The sequence below is a fragment of the Populus euphratica genome, unplaced genomic scaffold (assembly GCF_000495115.2).
Source record: "Populus euphratica unplaced genomic scaffold, PopEup_1.0 scaffold696.1, whole genome shotgun sequence".
NCBI lineage: Eukaryota > Viridiplantae > Streptophyta > Magnoliopsida > Malpighiales > Salicaceae > Populus > Populus euphratica.
In genome coordinates, this window is record NW_011500568.1 from 92041 (window position 1) to 116157 (window position 24117).

At 33.4% G+C, this 24117-nt stretch overlaps 2 protein-coding genes across 2 annotated transcripts; one reads left to right on the forward strand and one right to left on the reverse strand.

Annotated features, from left to right (window-relative positions):
• Positions 1–4328: 4328 nt before the first annotated feature.
• On the reverse strand, positions 4329–8069 carry LOC105115426 (N-lysine methyltransferase setd6-like). Its single transcript, XM_011012309.1, has 4 exons — positions 7678–8069; positions 7123–7319; positions 6797–7016; positions 4329–5377 (listed from the first exon to the last, which is right to left on the reverse strand). The coding sequence occupies exons 1-4, from the start codon at positions 8062–8064 to the stop codon at positions 4697–4699; spliced, it is 1485 nt and encodes a 494-aa protein (XP_011010611.1). The 5' UTR covers positions 8065–8069; the 3' UTR covers positions 4329–4696.
• Positions 8070–8276: 207 nt separating this feature from the next.
• On the forward strand, positions 8277–18104 carry LOC105115427 (zinc finger CCCH domain protein). Its single transcript, XM_011012310.1, has 12 exons — positions 8277–8383; positions 9427–10777; positions 11243–11250; positions 12094–12269; positions 13114–13174; positions 13261–13359; positions 13984–14078; positions 14313–14426; positions 14870–14937; positions 16131–16241; positions 16686–16914; positions 17116–18104. Exons 2-12 carry the CDS (start codon positions 9438–9440, stop codon positions 17224–17226), a joined length of 2412 nt encoding a protein of 803 aa, XP_011010612.1. The 5' UTR covers positions 8277–8383; positions 9427–9437; the 3' UTR covers positions 17227–18104.
• The last annotated feature ends 6013 nt before the right edge of the window (positions 18105–24117 follow it).

Here is a 24117-nt window from a genome sequence, read left to right on the forward strand (position 1 = left end):
CACTCCGATTGAAACCTTCTTTGTGTGTGGTTTCCAATTGAGTAATAAAAAGAGTTTATACTATACTTGTTTGAAATACCATTAGTGGATTCTCTAACCTTAACATTTATTTTTATCAATGTTTGATCCTTACATTGATCTTCTATTTTAAAGTTGTCATCCACTTCTTCTTCTTTATTATTATTATTATTAAATATTGATTGGACAAAACTTGATTAGAATGAACAAATAATTATCTTTTTGTTTACATGTTTTAGTCAAGACTAGATAATTTATCTTATTTTATATTAGGCACACACTAATCAGGACCCACCTTACTTAGGGCCTAGATTGGTTTGCGTTTAAAAAAAATAGAGGAAGGATAGATCTAACCTAACTTGATAAAAAACTGTGGTCAACCCAAGATAAAACATAGGTTAATTTTTTTTAATTTTTCTTTAGACAAAACAAGTTTACTTTGATTTTTTTTTTTTTTAACTTGGGTTAATTCGGGTTGACCTTTTTGATCTGTGACTTGAGCTTTTTCCTAGGTTGAACTTGGGTTAATTCAGGTTGACCTTTTCGATCTGTGACTTGAGCTTTTTCCTAGGTTGACCTCTAAGTCAAGCTTTAAAACTATGATAATAACTATTTTTATCCGTATATTGACTTGGGTTAATTAGGTTGACCCTCTCGGACCGTGACCCTAGCCTTACACTGGGCTGACCTCCAAGTTATGTTTTAAAACTATGATATAATAATTTTAATTCTTATATTGATGTGGATCAATCCAAGTTAACACTTTTGACTTGTGACTCAAGATGCGCCCTAGTTCAACCCAGTTGTTAGGTTTTAAAACTATGATAATAACTATTTTTTCTTACATTACCTCGAGTCAACCCGAGTTGACCATCCCAATTCACAACCTGGACTTTGCTCTAAGTCGACTTTCTATTCAAGTTTTAAAATTATAATATTAATTATTTTTATCCTTACATTGACTTGGGTCAATGGTTAACTCGACCAATAATCCAAGACTTGCTCCAAATTGAACCCCGATTCAAGTTTTAAAAGTATAATAATAATAATCATTTTTATCCTTAAATTGATCCTATTTAATGATCAATCCAACTCATGACTCAAGCCTTACTACGATTCAACCCCCGAGTTGAATTTTAAAACTATGATAATAGCAATTTTTATCATTACGTTGACCTAGGTCAATGGTTAACCCGACTTATGACATGGGTTTGGCCCTGAGTTAATCTCCAAGTAGAGTTTTAAAATTATAATAATAATTATGTTTATCTTTACATTGATAGAGATTAATGGTCAACTTGACTTGACTTGGGCTTTACCCTAGAAGGACCTCAAGTCGAGTTTTAGAATGATAATAATAATTACTTTTATTCTTATATAACCCAAGTCAATAGTTAACCCAATCTGCTTGCCTCAAGTTAAACCCCCTAGTTAGAGATTAAAAATATAATAATAAGTACTTTTATTCTTACATTGACTTGAATAAATCCAAGTTAATTATTGTGTAAAGAATTGGACAGGCTTGTCCTACTTTTTTTAGTAGAACAAAAATTTCTCCATTAGAATAACCTTTAGATGTGATAAAAATTAAGTTTTGTACCAAACAACTATTGGGTTCTCAAATATCATACATACAACAGAAACATTAAAACAAAATTATTCAAGAATCCTTAGGATCCCATTAGACAGATCTAAAGTTGTTTAGATATTTATTACTTGAAGATCTAATCTTCTTCTACTTTGAATAATTCTTTAAAGACTAGGTCATCATGAACCACAAGTCGTCCAATTTTTGGTCTCTAATGGTAATCTACACGAATCACTAGTGATAAATTTTCTAAATCCTTATTTAAAAGAGATGAATTGTTATGCCTAGAGTGTTTAGTCTCTATTATATGATTTACATAGTTTTTCTATCTAACTAGATAATCACTAAAAAAACAAAAGGCATAAATTATTGTTTATAAGCAAATTTGAAAAACCTTATAAATTGGTAAAATATCAATTTGCCCATTGAATAATATCTATTTTTTTAATTTTAACTCAATGAAGTCCTTATTTGAAATTTTTAAGTCTAGAAATATAATTCATGTATTAATTATATTTTTTAAGTCTAGAAATATAATTCATTTATTAATTATATTATAGCCCATAATTTCTAAAATATATTTTAATCAAGTCATATTTAATTAAATAATCTCGATTTAATTTCTAACTAATGGTTCTTAATGTGTGTGATTTATTGGGTTTCTAATATGTTGGTCCAAATATAAATTCTAATTCTAATTAAATATAATTATATAAATTAAATAATTTAATTTAATATCAATTCAACAATTGATTAATTTATATTTGAAGATCATGTGTATCGTCTAATAATATGTCATGATCCCCTAAATATTAAAAAAATCATTAGTATTTTGAATTAACCTTTTAGTGACAATTTCTTAATGTAATTAATAGCTTTTCATCAATAATGTTTCAATTTAACATTAAAGCATGAAGTATGTCTACCATATTAAATCATATTTATTCTTTATATAATAGTCACCAATTGTTTGAATAAGATTTAAAACTCTTTTTAAATCTCATTCCACATTGGTCATGGATTTCTTAGTTAATATTATTTTAGAGCATATTGATTATTTTTTTTTAATTCATATAGGGTGATGAATCCTTTCTTCCATGGATTTCTTAGTCAATATTATTTTAGAGTATATTGATTATTTTTTCTAATTCATATAGGGTGATGAATCCTTTCTTGATAACTCAACTACCTTCATTTAGCTCATGTTATACTCAATGTTTATCTCTTTATACTTCGATTAAAATAACAAATAATAAGATCAAAATATAACATTTTTTATATAAAATAATTTATATCAATTCTAGTTCAACTACCTTTATTTAGCTCATGTTATACCCAATATCTATCTCTTCATACTTCGATTAAGATAACAAGTAATAAGATCAAAATATAACATTCTTTATATAAAATAATTTATATCAATTCTAGGTATCTTTTATAGTTTAACTGATAAGCACAAGATCATCGGATAATACCGAGGCAGTTGATACATTTGTACACAAACCTACCTAGGGTGAATGGGTGATATAATAAATTGGCTGCCGCAACAGAATTAATGGGTACGTCATAAGTAAGCTGTGGTGTCTTCCAAAAGTCCTGCTTTGTTCTGCTACTGCAAGTGAACTCAATGACAAACAAGATTGCTCCTGGAATCCAAAATCAGGTTCTTTAATTACAGTTACAAGTGCCTATCATGTAGAATGCAACCTGACGGAAAATGGAAGTCCCGAGCTATCTCTTTCAGGAATGAACTCAGAATAGTTCTGCTTAGAATCAGGTCTGGATTCTAACTGTTCCACCTAAACGTTTGGAACAGCTCTCCTGTGAAGTTGGTGGGTAAATCATATTCATTAACTTTTACCCAGTTTTCAGGACTGGTTTCTGCTGCTGGCGCTTTCTCAACAAGGATTCTGAAAATGAAGGAAAGGCAGCTATGGTTCCTCGGGCCAAATGGAGATATAGGCCTTGTCCCATGAGCGTTTCAATTTTAGAAAAGAACTTCAAATCAATTCTCAAACTTCATATCTGATATGGCGAATAAGTTTTGCACGAAGATCAGCATCTTTTTTAGAACGTTTTTTTAGAATGTATAGCACTGTGGTTGATCATGCAATATTTGTTGGGTATCCATATCCATATAACACGCATCAGTTCTCTATGAAAATACCCGTCTTCTGACCCTGTCTTCACTACAGTTTCTCTGCTATATAAACAGGACCCCTTTTTTTTTTTTGCCATAATCTACTTGTCCAAACGGTTTTACAGACTGTGAGCGAATCAAGCTCGTGATTATTTGATTTATCTTGAAACATGAATCTTTGATTGGCTAAAAACCCTCCACACACCAAAACCATATAGAATTGTGTTAGCTTAGAGATTAAGCTAGATTAGCATGTGGTGATCATTTTATATTCATAAGAAACAACAAATCGAATAAGAAACATCCGATAATGTATTACCTTGTAGCTTATTAATATAATTAAGTCCTGCAAACGAACGCCTGCGCTAGCTTGGATTATTAGCTAGCTCTTATCCAAAACTAAATAAATTATATGGAAAGCACACAAGATAAACTCTAAAATAGCGTTGGCATTTGAAATGAGGTAATTAGGAAGAGAAACGAAAGGAAAGAGACTAGAGAGAGCACCAGACTGACCAGACAATTAGCAAGAAGTGGCCATTTTAGTCAAATTGAAACATTTCGATATGACCAGTCCTAAAATAAGATCCAAATATATATGAAGTTTCATAATCCAAAAACAAGTTCTATTAGTTCACTTCAATCGAACTGTATGTCAATAAGGATCAAGGAAAATACAAAAAAAGGCGGATAAAAAATCAGATCAGATATCTGGAAAGAAATTAATGGTACAATCATCCAGCAAATGGGACGTGTTCAAGTAAGAACTCGCGTTCAGTGCTTCAGCCATCCAGTGCCAATAATCGTGTTAATGTCCGAACTATCTCTGATGCTCATAAAAGAAAACACCTCAGTTTTCCTAGGGAGCATCACCAAAGTTGTTTGGAGGCGGACAAGAAACAAAGAATACATGACAGACATCTATAAAAGTGGAAAAAAAGTATTGCACCTCAGCTCCTCTTAGATCTCTTCCTCTTGGGTTCTCTCTGAATGGATTTTAAAGAGGAATGGGAACGAGCACCAACAGCAGCATAGGTTCTAAGTTTCTCGAGAATCCTCCTTTCACTCGCACGCAATATCAGCGAATGGTATAGCTTTCTCTCTTTAGCACAACATTTTTCCAGTGCTTCAATATCATCTTTTATTGAACTTGAGCCATATAAACTCTCCCTCTTATCAGCAAGCCACAAAAGAGCATTGCATACATTTTCTGTCAGCAACAAGTCTGCTCTCATTTCTGACATTTTATCCCATGTAATATTCCATTTTTCGGATAAAATTGTGTCAATGGATCCTTCGTGGTTATTTGCAGCTGAGACTGCAAGATCCAACTTGCGATAAGTATCCTCTGGCAACAATATTATATACAATAAAATCAACAACTCAATTTGTGGTTCCCCATTAGATGATATCTCAAAGTATTCAGCACTCTGGCTGTCACATCCTCTGTATTCCAATCTTCTCCAAAGGGATAACCTAGCTCTAGTAAACCTGCTAGAGAATAATGAGGAACTCCATTCTTGTACCAATTCCAAATCGATATTGACAATGCCAAAGGAATTATCTGGCTCTGTAAACCCATATCTGTGAAGCAATGCAGCGTTACCCAGCAAACCATATGTATTAAAGACCTGAGATGGAACAGAAAAAGAAACAACATAAAATGAGGGAATGATATGAGAAAGCATCTTTCTACATCAAAGGTAGCCTGAAGCAAACAGAAATGAATACTTGAAATTTGATTAACCATTACACAAGGTGTCAGTATGATACCCAACAGTCATTGGTAAAATACAGCAAAGGACCACTTTATCTGCAGTTACAAACAACGGCATGCCTCATGTGACAACAAAGCACTATAATTAGGGTTGCCAACTAATCCAAGCACCAGAGTAAAAATTATTGAAAACCATTTCCTGTGAGAAACATAAGAATTTAAAAGACATTCTCATTGTCACTGTTTTTCCATTGACTTGTATTGTCCTCAGGTTGCAAGGTTTTAAAAGGGTTTTAAAGGACCCCTCAACATAGATGAATAAACCATGAATACTAAAAAACCTAGAAAGCATAGGCAGCTGCTCAACAAGATGAATAAACTCATTCGACTCATTTATTCTTAGGGATAGAGTGAAAAGATAAGTTGAATTTGTCATTTTCCCCTTAAACTAAAATTTTCCTTCTCATGCTGTCAAATTCATGCGCTTCCTCTATACATGATCAATTGGTCTAGTATCAGCTCTAAGAGCCAACAGAATGGTAACTGAAAAAACATCATTGGTAGTATGAGAGATAGTTCCTGTTGTATTAAGTTTTCTGTGAGACTTCAAAGTAGAAAACTAAGGATGACTTAATTAAGGACATACCAAGTTGATGTATGCTCTTGATTTTAATAGCTTAAAATCACCTCATTGCAGAAGCAACCAACGCTAAAAAGTTCTCGACAACTGGTCATCTAGGAACACAGGCAACTTCAAGAAGCAACCAACGCTAAAAAGTTCTCTACACCTGGTCATCTAGGAACACAGGCAACTTCAAGAACTCCAAAATCCAAAGAAATTCAACTAATAGGACTCTGGTCAGATATTGCATTAAACCATGACAGCTCATAAATACTCCTGATGCCACTGGTAATAATAAGAAAGCACAACATATATACAAAGACCTCCTATGAAATCAGCCAAACCATGACTCGAAACAATGGAGCTAAAAGAGGTAGAAATTATTTCACCTTCTACACTGCTGATCTGGATTATGTTACTAATTTGAATGATGTCGCAAACTGTTAAGGAGAGATAATCAAATGAATATGTACCCCAGACAGTTCAATTTCCCCAGCTGCAACCCAGATAAACATCCTCTTAGACTTCAACAATGAGGACTATTCCAAAGTAGAATTCAACAATAAGGACTGCTCCAAAGTAGTTCTAAAGGTCAACATGTTGATTCTCTAAAGCAGAAACATTTATGTGGTCTCAAAGGAAAAATAACAATATAAATGCATTAGCTGTGAGATCATCAACAAGACATAAGAATAAAATTTAGATACAAACCTCAACTCCAGCTTTAACATCTTTCACCATAATCATTTCCAACACCAAGGGATCATCGCCAGTAATTGAAGAGCAATCCAGCTCGCTTGATGGTTCCTTGTTGCCAATATTATCAGCATCTAAGTCAACGGTATCACTATTGTCAGAGTCATCATCAGATTCAGAATGAGATGATGTACTGGTAAAGTGCACATCCTCAGCTCCAGTCTTGTGATTAAAGCTGCATGATTTGAAGTTACAACCAGGAGTAAGAAAAAAGAATGACTACCATAACCGCATAACATATCAAGAATTTTAACCATCGTAGAGATGGCATGCATACTCACAGGTCTGCCAAAGGAACCATTCCAAATCCATGATAATCATCAATCTCAAAAGAACGAGAAGCAATCAAGCTCTTCGCAGCAAAATATTGCTCGACACTAAAAAATTTTGGATCAATATTTGATGGCAGCGAATCCAAAAGAGGCAGTATGCTTTCTTTCCAATCCTCATAAATAAGAGCTTTGTCTTCCTTCACTATCTGCCTACAAAAAGATCACCAAATGATGAAAAGCCAGAAAATCTCAAGCCAATCAAATTCACAGTTGAAATCCCATCTTTAAAAAGACAAACAATCATCCAATCCCACATGAACATAGCAGACAAATTGATTTTTTTTTTCCAATTTTATCTGCCTACAAAGTGCACGATAAATTACAAAATTTTTAGCCATATCAAGTTCACAACCAAAACTGCATCATTAAAACATGAATAATTATTCAATCTCACAAAAATTAAATCTTTTCCAATACAAGCAAACAAAAAGACTTGAACTTGGGAGCAACTAAAGTGAGTAAACCCAAACCAAAAACCAAACCATTAATTACTTTGAAGTTCACCTTATGGAGCTCAGTGCCACGAAGGAGCAGATCAACTTCATCAAGAGACCAAACCAAAGGCAAGCACTCACAGTCAGGCAAGACTTGAAGGTAACCAGCCCAAGGAGAGTCCCCACCTAAGCTCTTCTCATACATTAGAGCCACTGATAGTCCCAAATAACCATCCAAACCAGTAGATTCAATCAAGTCTTGAGCCCCACTTGTCTTAATAGTAAGGCAAGCAGTTTTTGGTATTTTAGCAATCAAATCTCCTTCTTTCAAATCCCACAATGCCTTCACTGAGATTCCCTCTTCTGGGGTATCGATAAATTGGAGAGTGTCATTGCTCCATTCAATGCCTTGGGATATCATCCACCTCTTGAATGCCCTCAGTCGCCTGCTTGACATTTTTGCTTCTTGCTCTCTTCTTCGGTTGGTTCTTTTGTCTGTGGGTTTTGGCAGGGTTTTGTTTTATTGGGTCAACTACTAATGGACCAAGCCCTAAACATGGACGGAGTCTCATTAACACAGATGCTAAACCAGAGTGGGCCCAGCCCAATAGGCTTAGGCTGGCTTAGGCTTTTAGAGTAACAGAAGAAAATAGAAATAATAAGGAGAAAACGATTCATAAGGTGTTTTAACACTACACTTCGAATAAATAACGCAGCAAAAGTGAGAGAGAGACACAGAAAGAACGAGAGGAATTGAGACGACGACCATAACAGAGGTAAGCAACTTAGACGTTTTCCTATGTCTTGCCATTTTCAATTTTTTCAATGTTGTATAGGAATTTATAAGGTTTATGTTTCTATGAAAAATTGCTGATCTGGGTTTTTCAAGTTTTTTTGTTCTTTGTAGTGAAATAGGGAGGGAAAGTTGGTTTATTGTGAGATTTTTCTTGATTGAAGAATGGCGTAATGATTTTCAATGCCGAAGTTAGAAGCTTTTGCCATTTCTGGATGCTCTTTGAAGTTGCAACTTGTTGTCTTAGGCATTTGAAGCAGTCTGAACCGAGTATTTTGACTCCATCTTTTTATGTTTTTTGGCTTAAAGATATGCTTTTCATGCTTGGATTTGGAGGGGTTCTATTATTTTCAATGAAGGTTAATTCTTGTTTAATGGGTGGCAGTTGGTGAATGCTCCACATATTTGGGCATAATCGCTTCTTTTTTTTTTTCTTAATTATTATTACTGATTCAGTTAACAGCTCAGATTACGAGGACAGCAGCAAAGCTAAACAAACAAAACCTCTCTCTTTGCCTGCCATTTTCAAATTTGTTTCATGTTTTGTAGGGATTTATTAGGTTTATGTTTCTAGGTTTTTTGGTTTCCATAAAAATATCTCTACTTAGGATTCAAAACCTAAATATTTTATTTCTTAGTCTGAGAAGGAGAGACAGTTGGTTCATTTTGAAACTTTTGTTGATTTATTCTCCTCTCATTATGTGCAGAAAGGAGAAGTTTCACACTTGAATTGATGAGAGTGTATAAGTTATAAACTATTGCTACTTGTGATAGTTGAGTTTTTAAATTTGGCAACTTAATGTATAGTTTTATTGTTTTAAGCTTTTAAACCAGTTTGAACTGAGTGCTATTGGCTCTATTTTGCTTCTTCTTTTTTTTAATAGTTTAAAGCTATATTTTTTGTATTTAGATTTGTTTTGATTCTATTGTTTTCAAATAACAGTTAAGTACGGGTGGTATTTGGGGAATTCACCTATTATTAACGGATTATTGTTTCATTTGTTGATTGCTGATTTTGTTAAACAGTTGATTAGAGTATGAGTGGTGCTCCTGTTAAAAGATCGCATGAAGAGGGTGTTTATTCTTCTTCTTCAAAATACCCTCCACATGAGGACACAGGTTCAAACCCTAAGCTGACATCTGGGGTTTCAAATGAGTACCATCCACCATATGAGATGGGTCCGGATGCTCGGGTGGCAAAGATTTCCAGAACTGAGTCTCGAGATGCAGATAGAAGATCACCTTTGCATTCAATGTATCGAATGTCGCCATCTTCAAATGAATCACACATGGATACTCATTCTAATGTTGCTCCTGAAAGCAGGCTTGAATCAAGGGATTCCAAGGACAGCAGAGACTACCGGATTGAAAACCGTGACCCAAGGACTGATGCAAGAGAGATGTATGGTGAGGTAAAGAGGGATTCACAAAGTGTTAAACATGAAAAGGATGTGAGGTTTGAGAGTAGAGGGGATGACAATAAGGAAGTAAAGCATGACAGGGAGGCTCATATTGATCCAAAGGATGGTTTTGGTGCAGCAAGTAGTCAAGTGAATTGGAAGGAATCCAAAGAATACCATAGAGGAAAGAGATATTTGGAATCCCCAGGTGGACATGTTGATCCTTGGCATATATCACGTGGTAATTCCCAAGGTCCAGCTGAGATAGGAAAGGAAAGCACTAACATTGAGGAGAGGGATCATGTGGAAGCTCATGAGGCAGTTGGTGAAAATAAACTTGATTCAAAAGGTGAGGAGAGATTTAAAGACAAGGATAGGAAGCGGAAAGATTTAAAGCACCGGGAATGGGGAGACAGAGATAAGGAAAGAAGCGACCGAAGGGGAAACATGCAAGTAGGCAACAGTAGTGCTGAGGGCAAGGAGTCAGTGAAGGAAGAGAGAGAAGCAGAGAGGTGGGAGCGGGAGAGGAAGGACCTGTCAAAAGACAGGGAAAGGTTAAAAGAGAGGGAGAAGGACCACTTAAAGAGAGAATCAGGAGCTGGAGCTGAAAAAGAGAGTTTGCACAATGAAAAGGAATCTGCGGATGGAACTGTAAGAATCTCAGAACAGGAAAATCCAGTTTTAGAGCCTAAAAAACAGAAAGATTTTGATAACTGGAAAAATGTTGATAGAGAAGCTAAAGATAGAAAGAAAGAAAGAGAAGCTGACATAGAAGGAGATAGACCTGAGAAGGGAAGCAGGATGTTTGGCAAAGAATCTGATGATGGATTTGCGGATGGGGAAAGGATTAGTGAAAGAGAAAGAGAAGTTTTTAACTATGGAGTCCAACAGCGTAAGAGGATGCTTCGGCCTAGGGGTAGCTCACAAGTGGCAAATCGTGAACCCCGTTTTAGGTCCCATACCCAGGACACTGAAGGGTATGTTGTTACTGTTTTAAGTGGAAGTATGTTTTCCATATGGTTGATTTTGGATTATTGACAACTACCATGTGGAAATTTGCTTTAAAATATTTGTAATGCATGTCTAAACTGCTGTTGTTGGAGCTAATTGTCTACCATGTGAATTACTGTTTTAAGTGTTGTTGGAGCTAATTGTCTACCATGTGGAAATTTGCTTTAAAATATCTGATATGCATGTCCAAACTGCTGTTGTTGGAGCTAATTGTGTAGAGATTTATCATACAATTATATTTTCTTTCTGAAGATAATATTACTTTTAATAGTGTTGAAACCCTTAACTAAACTTCTCTTTGCATGAATTATTCAGATTGTTGGCTTATTTAGATTGTTTAAATTAAGCATGATTTCACTTCAACAATTCAAGAGTAAAGTTTTATGGAACTTAGTCTGAATGCATTATAACTGAGTTTCTCTTTCTTGCAGATGTCAAGGTAAGCTGTTTTATTCCATTTTATGAAGCTGGAACTTTATTCGCGATATGGTTAATGGAGTCTGTGAGTTGGTTTCTGTTACCATGATGGAAAGAGTTTAGTTATTATATTTGACTGCACAATGCTAAATTGAAATTTAGTTTTTCCCACCAAAGGCTTCAGGCAAGATGGATTAGGAGGCACTTACAATCAGCATCATCATTTTGCTACATATTATACTGTATTTGCTATTGATTCTCTATTCACAATCAGCGTTATCTGAAGGTTGATTGCTGCTTTTTATTTCTTTTGGGTGAAAACTTTTGGTTAACCTGAATTTTCAGCTTTGTAAAACTGTATTGCAGTATGAATCTTGTTTTTCCTTTTATGTAAGCGTGCTGTGGGTTGCAGGGGAGTTGAGTGAAGGGAGCTCCTTCTGATTACTGATTGGAATGTTAAATCTGAAATATTTGGCTGTCATTTCATATTTAAATTTTCCTTTTCCTTTTCCTTTTCCTTTCTTTCTTTTTCTTCTCTCTTAATGCATTGGATATACCAGAATGAGGTGTTGCCTTTTATTTTCACTTTCTCCTTTTCTTTTATGCTTCTGTATAATATATTCTTGAGCTTCTGTTAATAGGTAGTTTCCTTAGTTTTTTTTTTTTTTTTTTTTTAAAGTTTATTTGTCACTAGGAATGAGTAGTTTTTGTCAACAACTCCTGGTCTTTGCTGTCATGAACTGCCTCTTTTGGCAAACATATTAGTGCTTCCTGATGAATGATTAAAAAGCTCGAGATAACATTAAAGTTCACAAGTTACCCAATTTCCTTTATATAGCTATTGAGTTTAGTTTCTGATGCTCAGGCAAATCTGAGGTATCCTCTGTTGTTTATAAAGTTGGTGAATGCATGCAAGAGCTGATAAAGTTATGGAAGGAGTATGAATCATCTCAATCTGATAAAAATGGTGAAAGTAGTCATAAGGGCCCCACTCTTGAAATTCGAATACCAGCGGAACATGTTACTGCTACAAATCGCCAAGTAAGAGCATGCTACTGTATATAATAGTTGACACTCTTGCTTGTTTTGCATCATATGCTTTATTTTTTCTTGCATCCTTCTTCCTTTATTTCTTTTGAAAATGAATTTCCCCTTGGCTCTATGGGGCTTGCACAAATGCTAAGTGGGTCAGGGACAGGGGTTTAGCTACTTGCATGCTGTTTGACTTGTAAAATTCAACGAATCGCATGATTCGGTTAAATCTGTACATCTGTGATTCACCACATGAATCCAGACAAATCATAATATTCAAATTGTGAATCGTAGGTTTCTAACAACTAACCAAATATCCATTAGGTTCCTTGGAAAGTTTCAGAACTTTTAAATTGGCCAAATGAGGATTTCTTAGTAGATTATGATTCAATTGTACAAGTTTAATGGTGTGAAGTTAGTGACTTTATCTCCACTAGCCTTTACCTGCAAGTTGTGGGTGGTTTAGAATTGAATGATGAGATGGATTGTGTGGGGTTTGTTTCCTTGTACTTGTTTGTGTGTGTTTTGTGTCTGCAAACTGAATTTTTGTAAGATATGGCTGGTCTTAAATTTTTAAGCTCAATTTGTTGTTAGGTAACTTGTATATAAGGGGGTGGGCGCCTTTTATGTTCTGATTTGTACAAATTTGTAGTGTGAAGGGTGAAACAATCAATTTTCTTTAGAAGAGAAGAGGCCTCTATATGTACATTGGGATTGCTGTATATGAGCAATTAGATGTCATTCTAGTTCTAATGTTACAGGATTTCTGGCCTGCATTTGCTACCTTCATGCTTGGTATTTACTATTAAATAGTTATATTCCCATGCTTAGTTCCTAAATTCATCAAGTGCAGGTAAGAGGTGGACAATTATGGGGGACGGATATATACACAGATGATTCGGATCTTGTTGCTGGTATGTGTGATATGATGAACAGTAGTAATTGTAGAATTTGTTGATATGTGAACAGAAACAATATTGTTGATGCAACTTTGTTGCAGTTCTCATGCATACAGGCTACTGCCGTCCCACTGCTTCTCCTCCTCCACCTGCCATCCAAGAGTTATGTGCTACTATAAGAGTGTTGCCTCCACAAGATAGTAAGTCCTTTTTGTCTATCGTACTTTATGATACTGCTTTTCTAAACATCATTCGCATCATAATGCATTCAAATAATTTGTACATGTAAATGTTACATATTTGGATACAGCTACCTGTTTAAGCTTTTGTGTGTATATGTTTCTCTTCAGAATGAATTTTGTGTTGTTTGTTGACCTTTTACGTTAGAAAGTTTGTCAGATAAAATTTAAAACATTAAGAGTTAAACAGTGAAATCATATAGTGGATTGAGAATTTTGGATTTTGGTTGAAGCCTAGTCAACATTGAAATGGTGTAGGGAATTGGGATAGTACTATTGATTTTGCGATGTCAATCTGGTATGCATTAATCCATGTCTATATTTGAACAAGTGAATCACAAGGGTGCAAAGTAACATTCCCAACAAGATAACTAAATCTCTTTACAAAAATTTGACATACTTGATTGTGTTCTTTGTCAAATTTCAAATGTCAAAAGAAAATACTTATTTTAGTAGTATATAGCTATATAAGAAACCTAAATGAAGTACTTGCTTATGTTTTTCTTGCTAGTATTGCATTTCTCCTTGTGTGTCATTACCATTTATGCTCTACTTTTGACACTTTAACTTTGACATGTGCATTAGGCTACACATCTATGCTGAGAAATAATGTTCGCTCACGTGCATGGGGAGCTGGAATCGGTTGTAGTTACCGTGTTGAGCGTTGCTGCATCGTGAAGGTGGTTGAACAATTTTCACAATTTTAGTTGTAGTGTCTATTTTTCTCTGCAATTTATCAAGGACATCAGAAATGTCTGTAGTTTCATTTTTCCTGGATCTAGAGGGTATTATAATCACAATGCTATTACCAATCTTCACTAATATCTCTTGCTGCTTTTGCTGTTTGTTGTTTTTTTCCCCCCCTAATGGACAGCCTTTAATCATGCTTGTTTCTGTTATCTTGTTTATTTCAGAAAGGAGGTGGAACCATTGATCTTGAGCCCTGTCTAACACATACATCAGCTGTTGAACCCACCCTTGCTCCTGTGGTTGTTGAACGTACAATGACTACACGCGCAGCAGCTTCGGTACGACATTGCCATATTTCTTCCATTACCCTTGGGTTTATGCCCTTAGCTTTTACGTCTTTGCATTTTGTTTCCATATACTGCTTGCGCGCAGCAGCTTCGGTATGACATTGCCATATTTCTTCCAATACCCTAGGGTTTATGCCCTTAGCTTTTATGTCTTTGCATTTTGTTTCCATATACTGCTTACAGTTTTTTATTAAGCAATTTTCTGTTAGATAATTTTTGTTACTGTTCCCACATATGCTAAGTAACAACAGGTATATGTATCCTAGGCATGCTTCTTGTCCTTTTTCTTTTACAACTTATGATTTAGCTTATTGCAATGGTAATCCCATGTCTGTGACTACTTATAAGAAAAGCTAAAATATTTGTTTATGACCAAGCACTCTTTTTTCCCACTACTTGGATCTACTTACATTAAGATGGCTTTCCTTGTACAGAATGCACTGCGGCAACAGAGATTTGTACGTGAAGTTACAATACAGTACAACCTATGCAATGAGCCATGGTAGATTCCATATCTTTTTGATAACTGTGATATGCTGTGTTTTTTCGGAACTATATGGTACTTGGAGATATTTATGTCTTTTGGAAAGTAGAATTTGGTTTTGTCATTGAGCAAAATGGTTCTGAAGCCAGTGGCTTTGAGTTTTATCAACAGTGATATCCATTGCATGTAGTTGTTAATAGAAGTATCAATAGCATGCTGTTTAAATGTATATGCATGTTTATTGTGCTAGTAATTGTTGACCCTGTGGGCCTTGCTCTTAACGAGCCTCCAGCTACAATAAAGATGTGATAGATGACCTGTATCAACTATGTGATGTAACACAGTTTCTTCACATGACAGATTTTTTAGCATCTCTTTGAAATAAATTATGACTGTTCGTGTTTGGATTAAATTCTTTCTTTGATTAAGCATGGAGGGGGAGAAAAGGGTTTGGACATTTATTTTCTTTAGAACAACTCTCAACATGGATTTCATAGAGAGCTTATTTCAAATTCACCCAAACCAAATGCAATTATCTATTCTGTGAAGATATCTTTTCAAGATATTGTTTTGAAGTTGATAGACTTTTACGGGATTATTGTTATTTTTTGTATGGGATTTTTTTGGTTTAGGAAAAGTAATGGCTGCCAAGTTTGCTAATGCTTTTTAAGCCTCTTTTTTAGTACACATCAAATATCCTCCATTGTTGGGGTCGACAAAGGTTATGGCATCAGTTTACTGTATGTGCCTAACCCTCAATCTGTAGTTTTTATTTAGTTGTTTCGGTACAAAATGTCACTCGATCAACTTTCCAGAGTTTCTATTCAATAGTCATACCTATCTGGACATTAAAAGTCGGAGTACTAGGGAATATCTTATCATTAGAGAAGTCAAAAAGGAAATGCCAGCTTTCCTTTCCCTCCTAAGCTCCTCATTTCACACAATAAACTCTTCTCTGACGTTTCTTTTCTTTATGTTTCCATGACATTGTTCACTAAGTGTATTTTGATAAATGCAAGGACACTAATTTGCATTGCCTTGCGAAATGTTTATAAATGCACCTATGTCTGTATCTATCTTATTTCTTCGCTTTAGATGTTTATAAATTTCCTTTTTCTTGTTGGTGCTGTTGTCTGTATCTATCTTATTTCTTCGCTTTATCAATTACTAAAATGTTGCATGTCAATTTTGATGCTTGCATAATGTACCAGGATAAAATACAGCATTAGTATCGTTGCTGACAAGGGTCTGAAAAAGCCTCTCTATACTTCTGCACGTTTGAAGAAGGGAGAGGTTCTATATTTAGAAACACATTCATGCAGGTACTCATATTTTCTTGTTTTCTTTTTCGCCTGTCAACTTGATACTGCTCTAATGCACCTATGTTTTGGAGGCACATTTGTTGTCTTCTTGTAAATTGTTTTTTATTCTGTATCTTATGTTTTTCATGTGTTACTCTTATCTCTAATATTTATTTATAAGGCATGGCTATTCACCATTTTGTTTCCCTCTCTCCATGCAGTCTGCATTCATTGCATGTCGAATTTTAAGTTCTCTATCATCATGGAAAGAACAGCCTCCTCTTATAAGTTTATGGTGTAGTGGGTTGGGCAAAAGAATGAAAGAAGGATACAATTCTGGCATGTAGGAAACTTGCTTGCCAATAAGTTGGAAACCCCCCCACCCAAAAAAAATAAAATAAATAGAACCCTTATTGAAATCATGAGGTTGATGTTGTGTTGGTAAATTTTTATTTTTATGTGAAGGTATGAACTCTGTTTTACCGGAGAGAAAATGGTTAAAGCAACACAGGCTTCTCAGGTGCATGAAGAGACAGAGAAATCCCATAATCACCACCCTCATTCCTCAAATGGAGAGAAGACCGACTCTGATAATGTTCTTATTGACATTTTCCGGTGGTCTAGATGTAAGAAACCACTACCGCAGAAGGTCATGCGGTCAGTTGGGATCCCATTGCCCCTTGAACATGTTGAGGTACTTAATTTGAATTTCTTTCCTAGCAACTTCCCTTCATATCTAGATGTTGAAGTTGGGCATATTATCTCGAAGTTGAATGATTAAGGAGACAGTGCAGAAGAAACTCATTTTTCTTGTTTGTAGATTGTTGCTTTTAGATACCTTTTTCTTCAGTTCTTTACCCTTCTGGCTGACTGGCACATTGGTATGTTCGATCAGGTATTGGAGGAGAATCTAGACTGGGAGGATGTGCAATGGTCACAAACTGGTGTTTGGATAGCTGGAAAAGAATACGCACTTGCCAGGGTGCATTTTCTGTCTCCAAGTTAGTGTCAGCCTATCAGTATGTTTGAGTGGGTATTGGAGGAGAATCTTGACTGGGAGGATGTGCAATGGTCACAAACTGGTGTTTGGATAGCTGGGAAAGAATACGCACTTGCCAGGGTGCATTTTCCATCCCTAAGTTAGCCGTGGCTTCTTGTGTATCTACGAATAGTTGTGTAACAATGCGATGCATACAGGAATATTGTTTGTTTTTAATGCTTTAAATCCTTGACCATACTAAACAATTGAAGTTAATTCCTTTCCTTTGTTAATTAAAAAAATCGGTTGGACGGCTCATGGGCTATTAGTAGAGCCACCATGGTTAAAAATGTAAATAACTTGGTGCCATGACTGCGTGGGCTATTTGGCATTCTACTAGTGTTTGCCACTTTCAGAATAAATCAATTGACAGAAACGGGATCTTATCAATTGCTCCCCTCCCAAGACGCTGCTGGTTCTCGCGGCCAGGAGGACTCGGCTTGGCTCCCTTCTCCTGTAGATGTCTTCAAGATCAATACTGATGCTTCCTTCCTTATAACCACCAGGATGTGGCCTGGGGGTGGTTATCGGAGGCTATGCTGTTCAAGCTATGGTTAGTGCTAAGAAAATTACAAGGCAGCAGCGTTCGATTCTCCTAGGCGAAGCTTGTGGTGCTTTGTATGGCATTCAATTAGCGACCGCCCTGGGGTTTCAGAGATTTATATTTTTCTTGAGGCTGTAAGCAACTCGTCTCTGTTCTCATTCACCAGAACCATTCTGACAGCTACATTGACATCATGGCTGGAGACATCTTTGTTTTAGTTTCTCCTTTACAGTCTTTTTCATGTGTTCATAACTAAGCTGCTGTAAACTTGGCCAAATTCTCTAGTCATGAACTTGTTTTTAATGGAACATGTTCCAGAAGGTGCGAAACCCTCCATTCTCACTGATGTAAGGTCCTGTGCTTCTTGATCCATTGAAGTCGTTGAAATTTCGAAAACTGAAAAAATAAAAATAAATGAAAGCTTCACTTGTGCTTCATCATCCTAGTGCTATTGTTAGAATTGTAAGAAATGGTTTGTAGAAGGTCCGTTTCATAATTAGTAATAACATTTCGAGATAGTTTATTAACACTGGTAATAACATCTAAGAATTATACTAGGTCTCAAGGCTCTCAATAACTTCAATTAATACTATTGAAAATGTATGAACCAAAGACTGTAAGGGTTTCAATACTTGTATTTTGGTATGGAAATTTTTGTTGGATACAAAGAAACAAGTAAATATATAATTTAATTTGAATTCAATAGATATTAATATAAATAAATGACTTTTTAGATAATTACTAGTTTATTGGTAGTACTCTAGCTGCAGCTTAGATAAAAAAATTTGTACATAGAAAAATAATATTTAGATTGTTGAAAGCTTTTGACAATGTCCTAAAACTCGTTATAGTGGTTCAAGCTTAAAAAATTTTAAGCTAATTATTTGTTTGTTTAGCTCAAGTTTTGAATTAAATTATGTAAAAATCTTGATCACTTGGTAGGTTCAAAGAAAAAATTCAATTTAATATTGAAAAATAAAAATTAAATAAAAATCTCAAATCAAATGATAAAATTAGAATATTTTTTTATATAAAAATCCATATTAAAAAAATAGTTAAAAAACTTAAAATGAATTAAAAACTCCATATTAATTAATAAAATTAAAAAAAAATGAAAAGGGACCAAAAAACCATAAATAGCTAATAAAAAAAGCACATGCGCATGGCTTGAGAGAGAACAGCATGCGTAGGCTATTATTATTTAAAAAAAAATAGAGATGAATTAAAATAAAATATTAAATTGTTTAATAAACTAACCCTTTTTTGTGCGTTTGGTATTGAGGTTGCTGTTTTGGTTGTGGTTTAAAAAAAATTATTTTATAAAAAATACTTTTAATTGAGTTTAGTTTGAAAAAATATATGTTTGGTTAAAACTGTGGTTGAAATTGAGGTTGAACAAAAAGTAATTTAATGTATTTGGTTAAAAAAATGCTTTTCAAATTGAGGTTATAAAATAGTTAATATATATATATATATATATTAATGATTTTTAAGTTACATATTGTAGATTTAACTACTATTGTTATTATATCATGAAATAAATAATATTGATATCAAATATTTTTTATTATTCCATTAAACTATGTGCAATGTCATGACATAACAAATTTATCCAACAAGGACTATATTTCCATGGTTTCTTAAACGCGCAACAATAAAAACTGAATTTTTTATTACGTCATCAAGTGATCTCCTTTTAATGTTTTGAATAAAACACAATTAAAATAAAAATAAAAACTGAATTTCTTTTTAACTGGGTCGGACCCGGCAATAACATAACTGGAGTTGTGATTAAATTTCATAAATGCTACAAGAATATTCAATATCTTTCTAATTTATGTAGTGTTATTAAATAATATTAAATACTAGTTTTTCGGGTAATACATAATTTTAAAAAAAAATTTACAATTTTATTATGTACAAAAGTCATTTGACAAGAACTACAGTTTTTATGATTTTTTGAGCGTGTAATAGAATTAGTTAAAATATTATCAGGAATAAAATTGAGATTATAATATGCGTAAATTTAATTCACCTTAAACTATTTTAAAAAAAAATAAAAAAATAATATTGTTTATGTTCATGTGAACAATACGAGTGAAATTAATTATTTTTAAGGGGAAAAAAAACTTTTCACATTGTTTTTCAAAAAAAATTATTCATGTGAATAGTATGATAGTAGAACATAACTCTACTATTCATGGTTCCACTGTTCTGCTTTCTCCCTCGTGAGAAGCTGTAAAATTGTTGCTTCTCCAAAAATGCGGTCTAGTTGAGATTTTGGTGGATCCTATCATTAAAAAACAATTTTTTATTTTAATCAAATGGCATTTGATGGGTGAATTTCACCCGTAATTACATTACCAAATAATCACTTAGTAATCTTTATCTGATAGGCAATGGTAAAGGAGGAATATTTTATATCTTCGATGTTTCTTCATTTCTTGGAATTCTGTGAAGTCTATTATGGGTTGCTAGTGGTGTTTGGTTTCTGCAGATATGCATTGGTTTATTTTCTTCTCCTTTCTTTCTGTGCGTGTCTCGTGCAGGTTTTAGCTGCTCCTCTTGATTTTTCCCTCTTCCATTTTAGTTTTCTGGTTAGGTCACTTGTATCGTGACTCAAACACTATAAACCTCGTTGCTTCCATTACTCTTTCAAAAAAAAAAATAAGAAGAAGAAGAAGAATAACACTAATAATAATAATAATAATAATAATAATAATAATAATAATAATAATAATAATAATAATAGTATTAGTAATTCTAATTCTAATAATAATAATAATAATAATAATAGAAGAAGAAAAAGAACAAGAATAAGTTGATGAGAACTTTGAGATGGAAGATCAATGTGAAAATTAAATAATGATAACAACAAATATCAAGATTAGAGGATCCACTAATAATATTTCAAACAAGTATAGTACAAACTCTCATTACTCAAATGAAAACCACACACAAAGAAGGTTCCAATTAAATTATAAATTATTAACATGATTATATTAGTTATCTTATTTGAATAATGTTAATATTTATAAATGTTGTTAGATATTCATGATTATAACTTATGTTAATAACAAATCAAGTTCCTTTCATAGCATAGATGTCGGTTATACTATATGGTTAGGCTATGAAAGTGCCAAGTATTTGTTATATCAAGTGTTATACAACACAAATCTAGATTAACTATTTAATAACCAAAGTATTAAAAATGAATAAGATAACAAATACAAAACATGTTAATATCAAATATTAAGGTCCATGTTGAGTTTATATTATACTTATTCTTATATTATTAGTGTAACCTTTTCACTTTGACATAATAAACTTAGTTAAACATAATGAAGAAGAGAAACATAAATAAACAAGATAAGAACATAAATAAGATATAAGTTAACTAAAAAAAGAAAATGAAATAAAAATCATAAAAAAAAGATTAATGAAAGCAAAACTTAAACATTACAAAAATATAAAGAAAAAGAAAAAGAACATGATCTTGATTTGAAAACCAAGATGCCTAAATGCATGATAAATACCTCCTTTTATAGGCTAAAATTTGAAACTATTAATTTGTTTACTAATTGTTGAGTGGCTGGTGATTAGTACTTAAAAGTGCATTTTTATCAAGATTTTATATCATTATTTTGCACTTGAAGTATCAATAACTCCTTAACTAAATCATGTTTTATAATAATATATCTAATAATATAAGATATCTTTAATTTGTGGTAAATGTTTATTTTAAATGCAGGTCTATCACATAAATGAAAGGATTGATTGATGACTATAAGAGCTTAAATTCCAAGGATAAAGAGATGGCCAAACTTAGAAAAGAGATGTCGGTGCAATCCAAACTAGAATACTGTTCGGTAATTGGGTCATATGTGGAGCTATAGATCTCAAAATTAGGTCTACTTTATATGGATGGAAAGGTAAGACATAGGCCTACAACTTTCATATGGAGCCCAAGATCTAAAAAGGCCATTATCAAGTCCAAATTGTAGCAACAACAAAGAAGCCCGAATCTGTCTTCCAGCCCGAGCACTGCTCGGTATTTTGGCCATATCTGGAGTTCTAGAAGTCCAAATGAGCTGAAAGGTTTACACAAGAAAGCTGAGACAATTGCCTACAACTTTCATGTTTGCAACTGGCTCCAATTTTGACGTTATCAATGACGTTTTGGGCAGACAAAAGAAGATAAGGATTGTCACCAAGTCAAAAGTTGGTCACCCACTTATCAATTAGTCATCAAATCAATAGTTCCCAATTTTGGCCTATAAAAGGAGGCATTTGCCATGCATTTAGGCATCTTGGTTTCCAGATCAAGATCATGCTCTTCCTTTCTCTCTTTGTATTTTTTATGCTTTGTTTTCATTAATATTAAGTTTATGCCTTTCATTTCCTTTCCTTTACTTAGTTAACTTTTATGTTCTTATTTTGTTTATCTATTTTGCTTTCTTTCATTATGTCTAGCTAAGTTAATTATGTCAAGGTGAAAAGGTTACACTAATGGTGTAAGAATAAGTATAATGTAAACTTAATATGGACTTTAATGTTTGATACTAACATGTTTTATATTTGTTATCTTGTTCACTCTTTAATACTTTGCTTGTTAAATGACTAATCTTGATTTATGTTGTATAACACTTGGTACAACAAATGCTTGGCACTTTCATAGCCCATAATGTATGGTATAACCGACACCTGAGCTATGAAAGGAACTTGATTTATTGTTAACATAAGTTATAATCATGAATGCTTGACGAGATTTACAAGTATTAGCATTAATTGAATAAGATGACTAATGTAATCATGTTAACAATATATAATCTGATTGGAACCTCCTTTGTGTGTGGTTTCCAATTCAATAATAAGAGTTTATACTATACTTGTTTGATATACCATTAGTGGAACCTCTAACCTTGACATTTGTTATTATCATTGTTTAATCGTTACATTAATATTCCATCTCAAAGTTCTCATCTTCTTCTTCTTCTTCTCCTTCTTTTTCTTTATTATTATTATTATTATTATTATTATTATTATTATTATTAGTACTACTACTACTACTACTACTACTACTACTACTACTACTACTACTACTACTACTACTACTACTACTACTACTACTACTACTACTACTACTACTACTACTACTACTACTACTACTACTACTACTACTACTACTACTACTACTACTACTACTACTATTATTATTATTATTATTATTATTATTATTGTTGTTGTTGTTGTTATTGTTGTTTTATAATTTTTTTTTATAATTTGTACAATTAACCTCCTTGTGGTTCGACCCCGGTCTTGCCGGGTTATTTATTACTTCGACACTCCTGCACTTGGGAGAAGACATCAATCTTTTAGTCGTGTCAGCTGGCCACATCTAGACCTAATGATAATTCTTACCTTCTTGTTTCAACAAAACATCATTGCTAACATCAGAATTTGAATATACTGTCCTCATAAAAGTTTTAAGAAATTGTCTCAGCTTCCTAACAAAAAAAATAAGGTCATTTGGACTTTTAGAATTTGAGATATGGGTTGATCACTGATTAATACTTAAAAGTGTATTTTTATCAAGGTTTTATATCAACATTTTGCACTTGAAATATCAATAACTCCTTAACTAAAGCATGTTTTATAATAACATATTTAATAATATAAGATATCTTTAATTTGTGGTAAATTTTCATCTTAAATGCAGGTCTATCATATAAATGAAAGGATTGATTGCTGAGTTCAAGTACTGAAATTGAAAGGACAAAGAGATAATCAAACTTAAAAAAGAGATGCTAGCGTAGTCTAAACTGCGACACTATTCAGTAATTAGGTCATATCTAGAGCTGTAGATCTCGAATTTAGGTCTACTTTATATGGATGGAAAGGTGAGATATAGGCTTACAACTTTTATGTGGAGGTCTAGTTTGAAAAAGGTCATTTTCAATTTCAAATTATAGCAACAATGAAGAAGTCTGAATCTATCCTACAGCTTAGATACTGTTTAGTGTTCAATCCATATCTTGAGTTCTAGAAGTCTGAATGACCTCAATTGTTTTTTTTCTTTTTCTAAAAAGCTGAGATAATTTTCTAGAACTTTCATGAGTATAAGTGGTTCCAATTCTAATGTTATCAATGATGTTTTATTCAAACAAGAAGATAAGGATTGTCACAAAGTCAAGATATGGTCACCCACTCATCAATTATTTATCATATCAATAGTTTTAAATTTTGATCTCTAAAAGGAGGCATTTTTCATGTATTTAAGCATCTTGGTTTCCAGATCAAGATTATACTCTTGC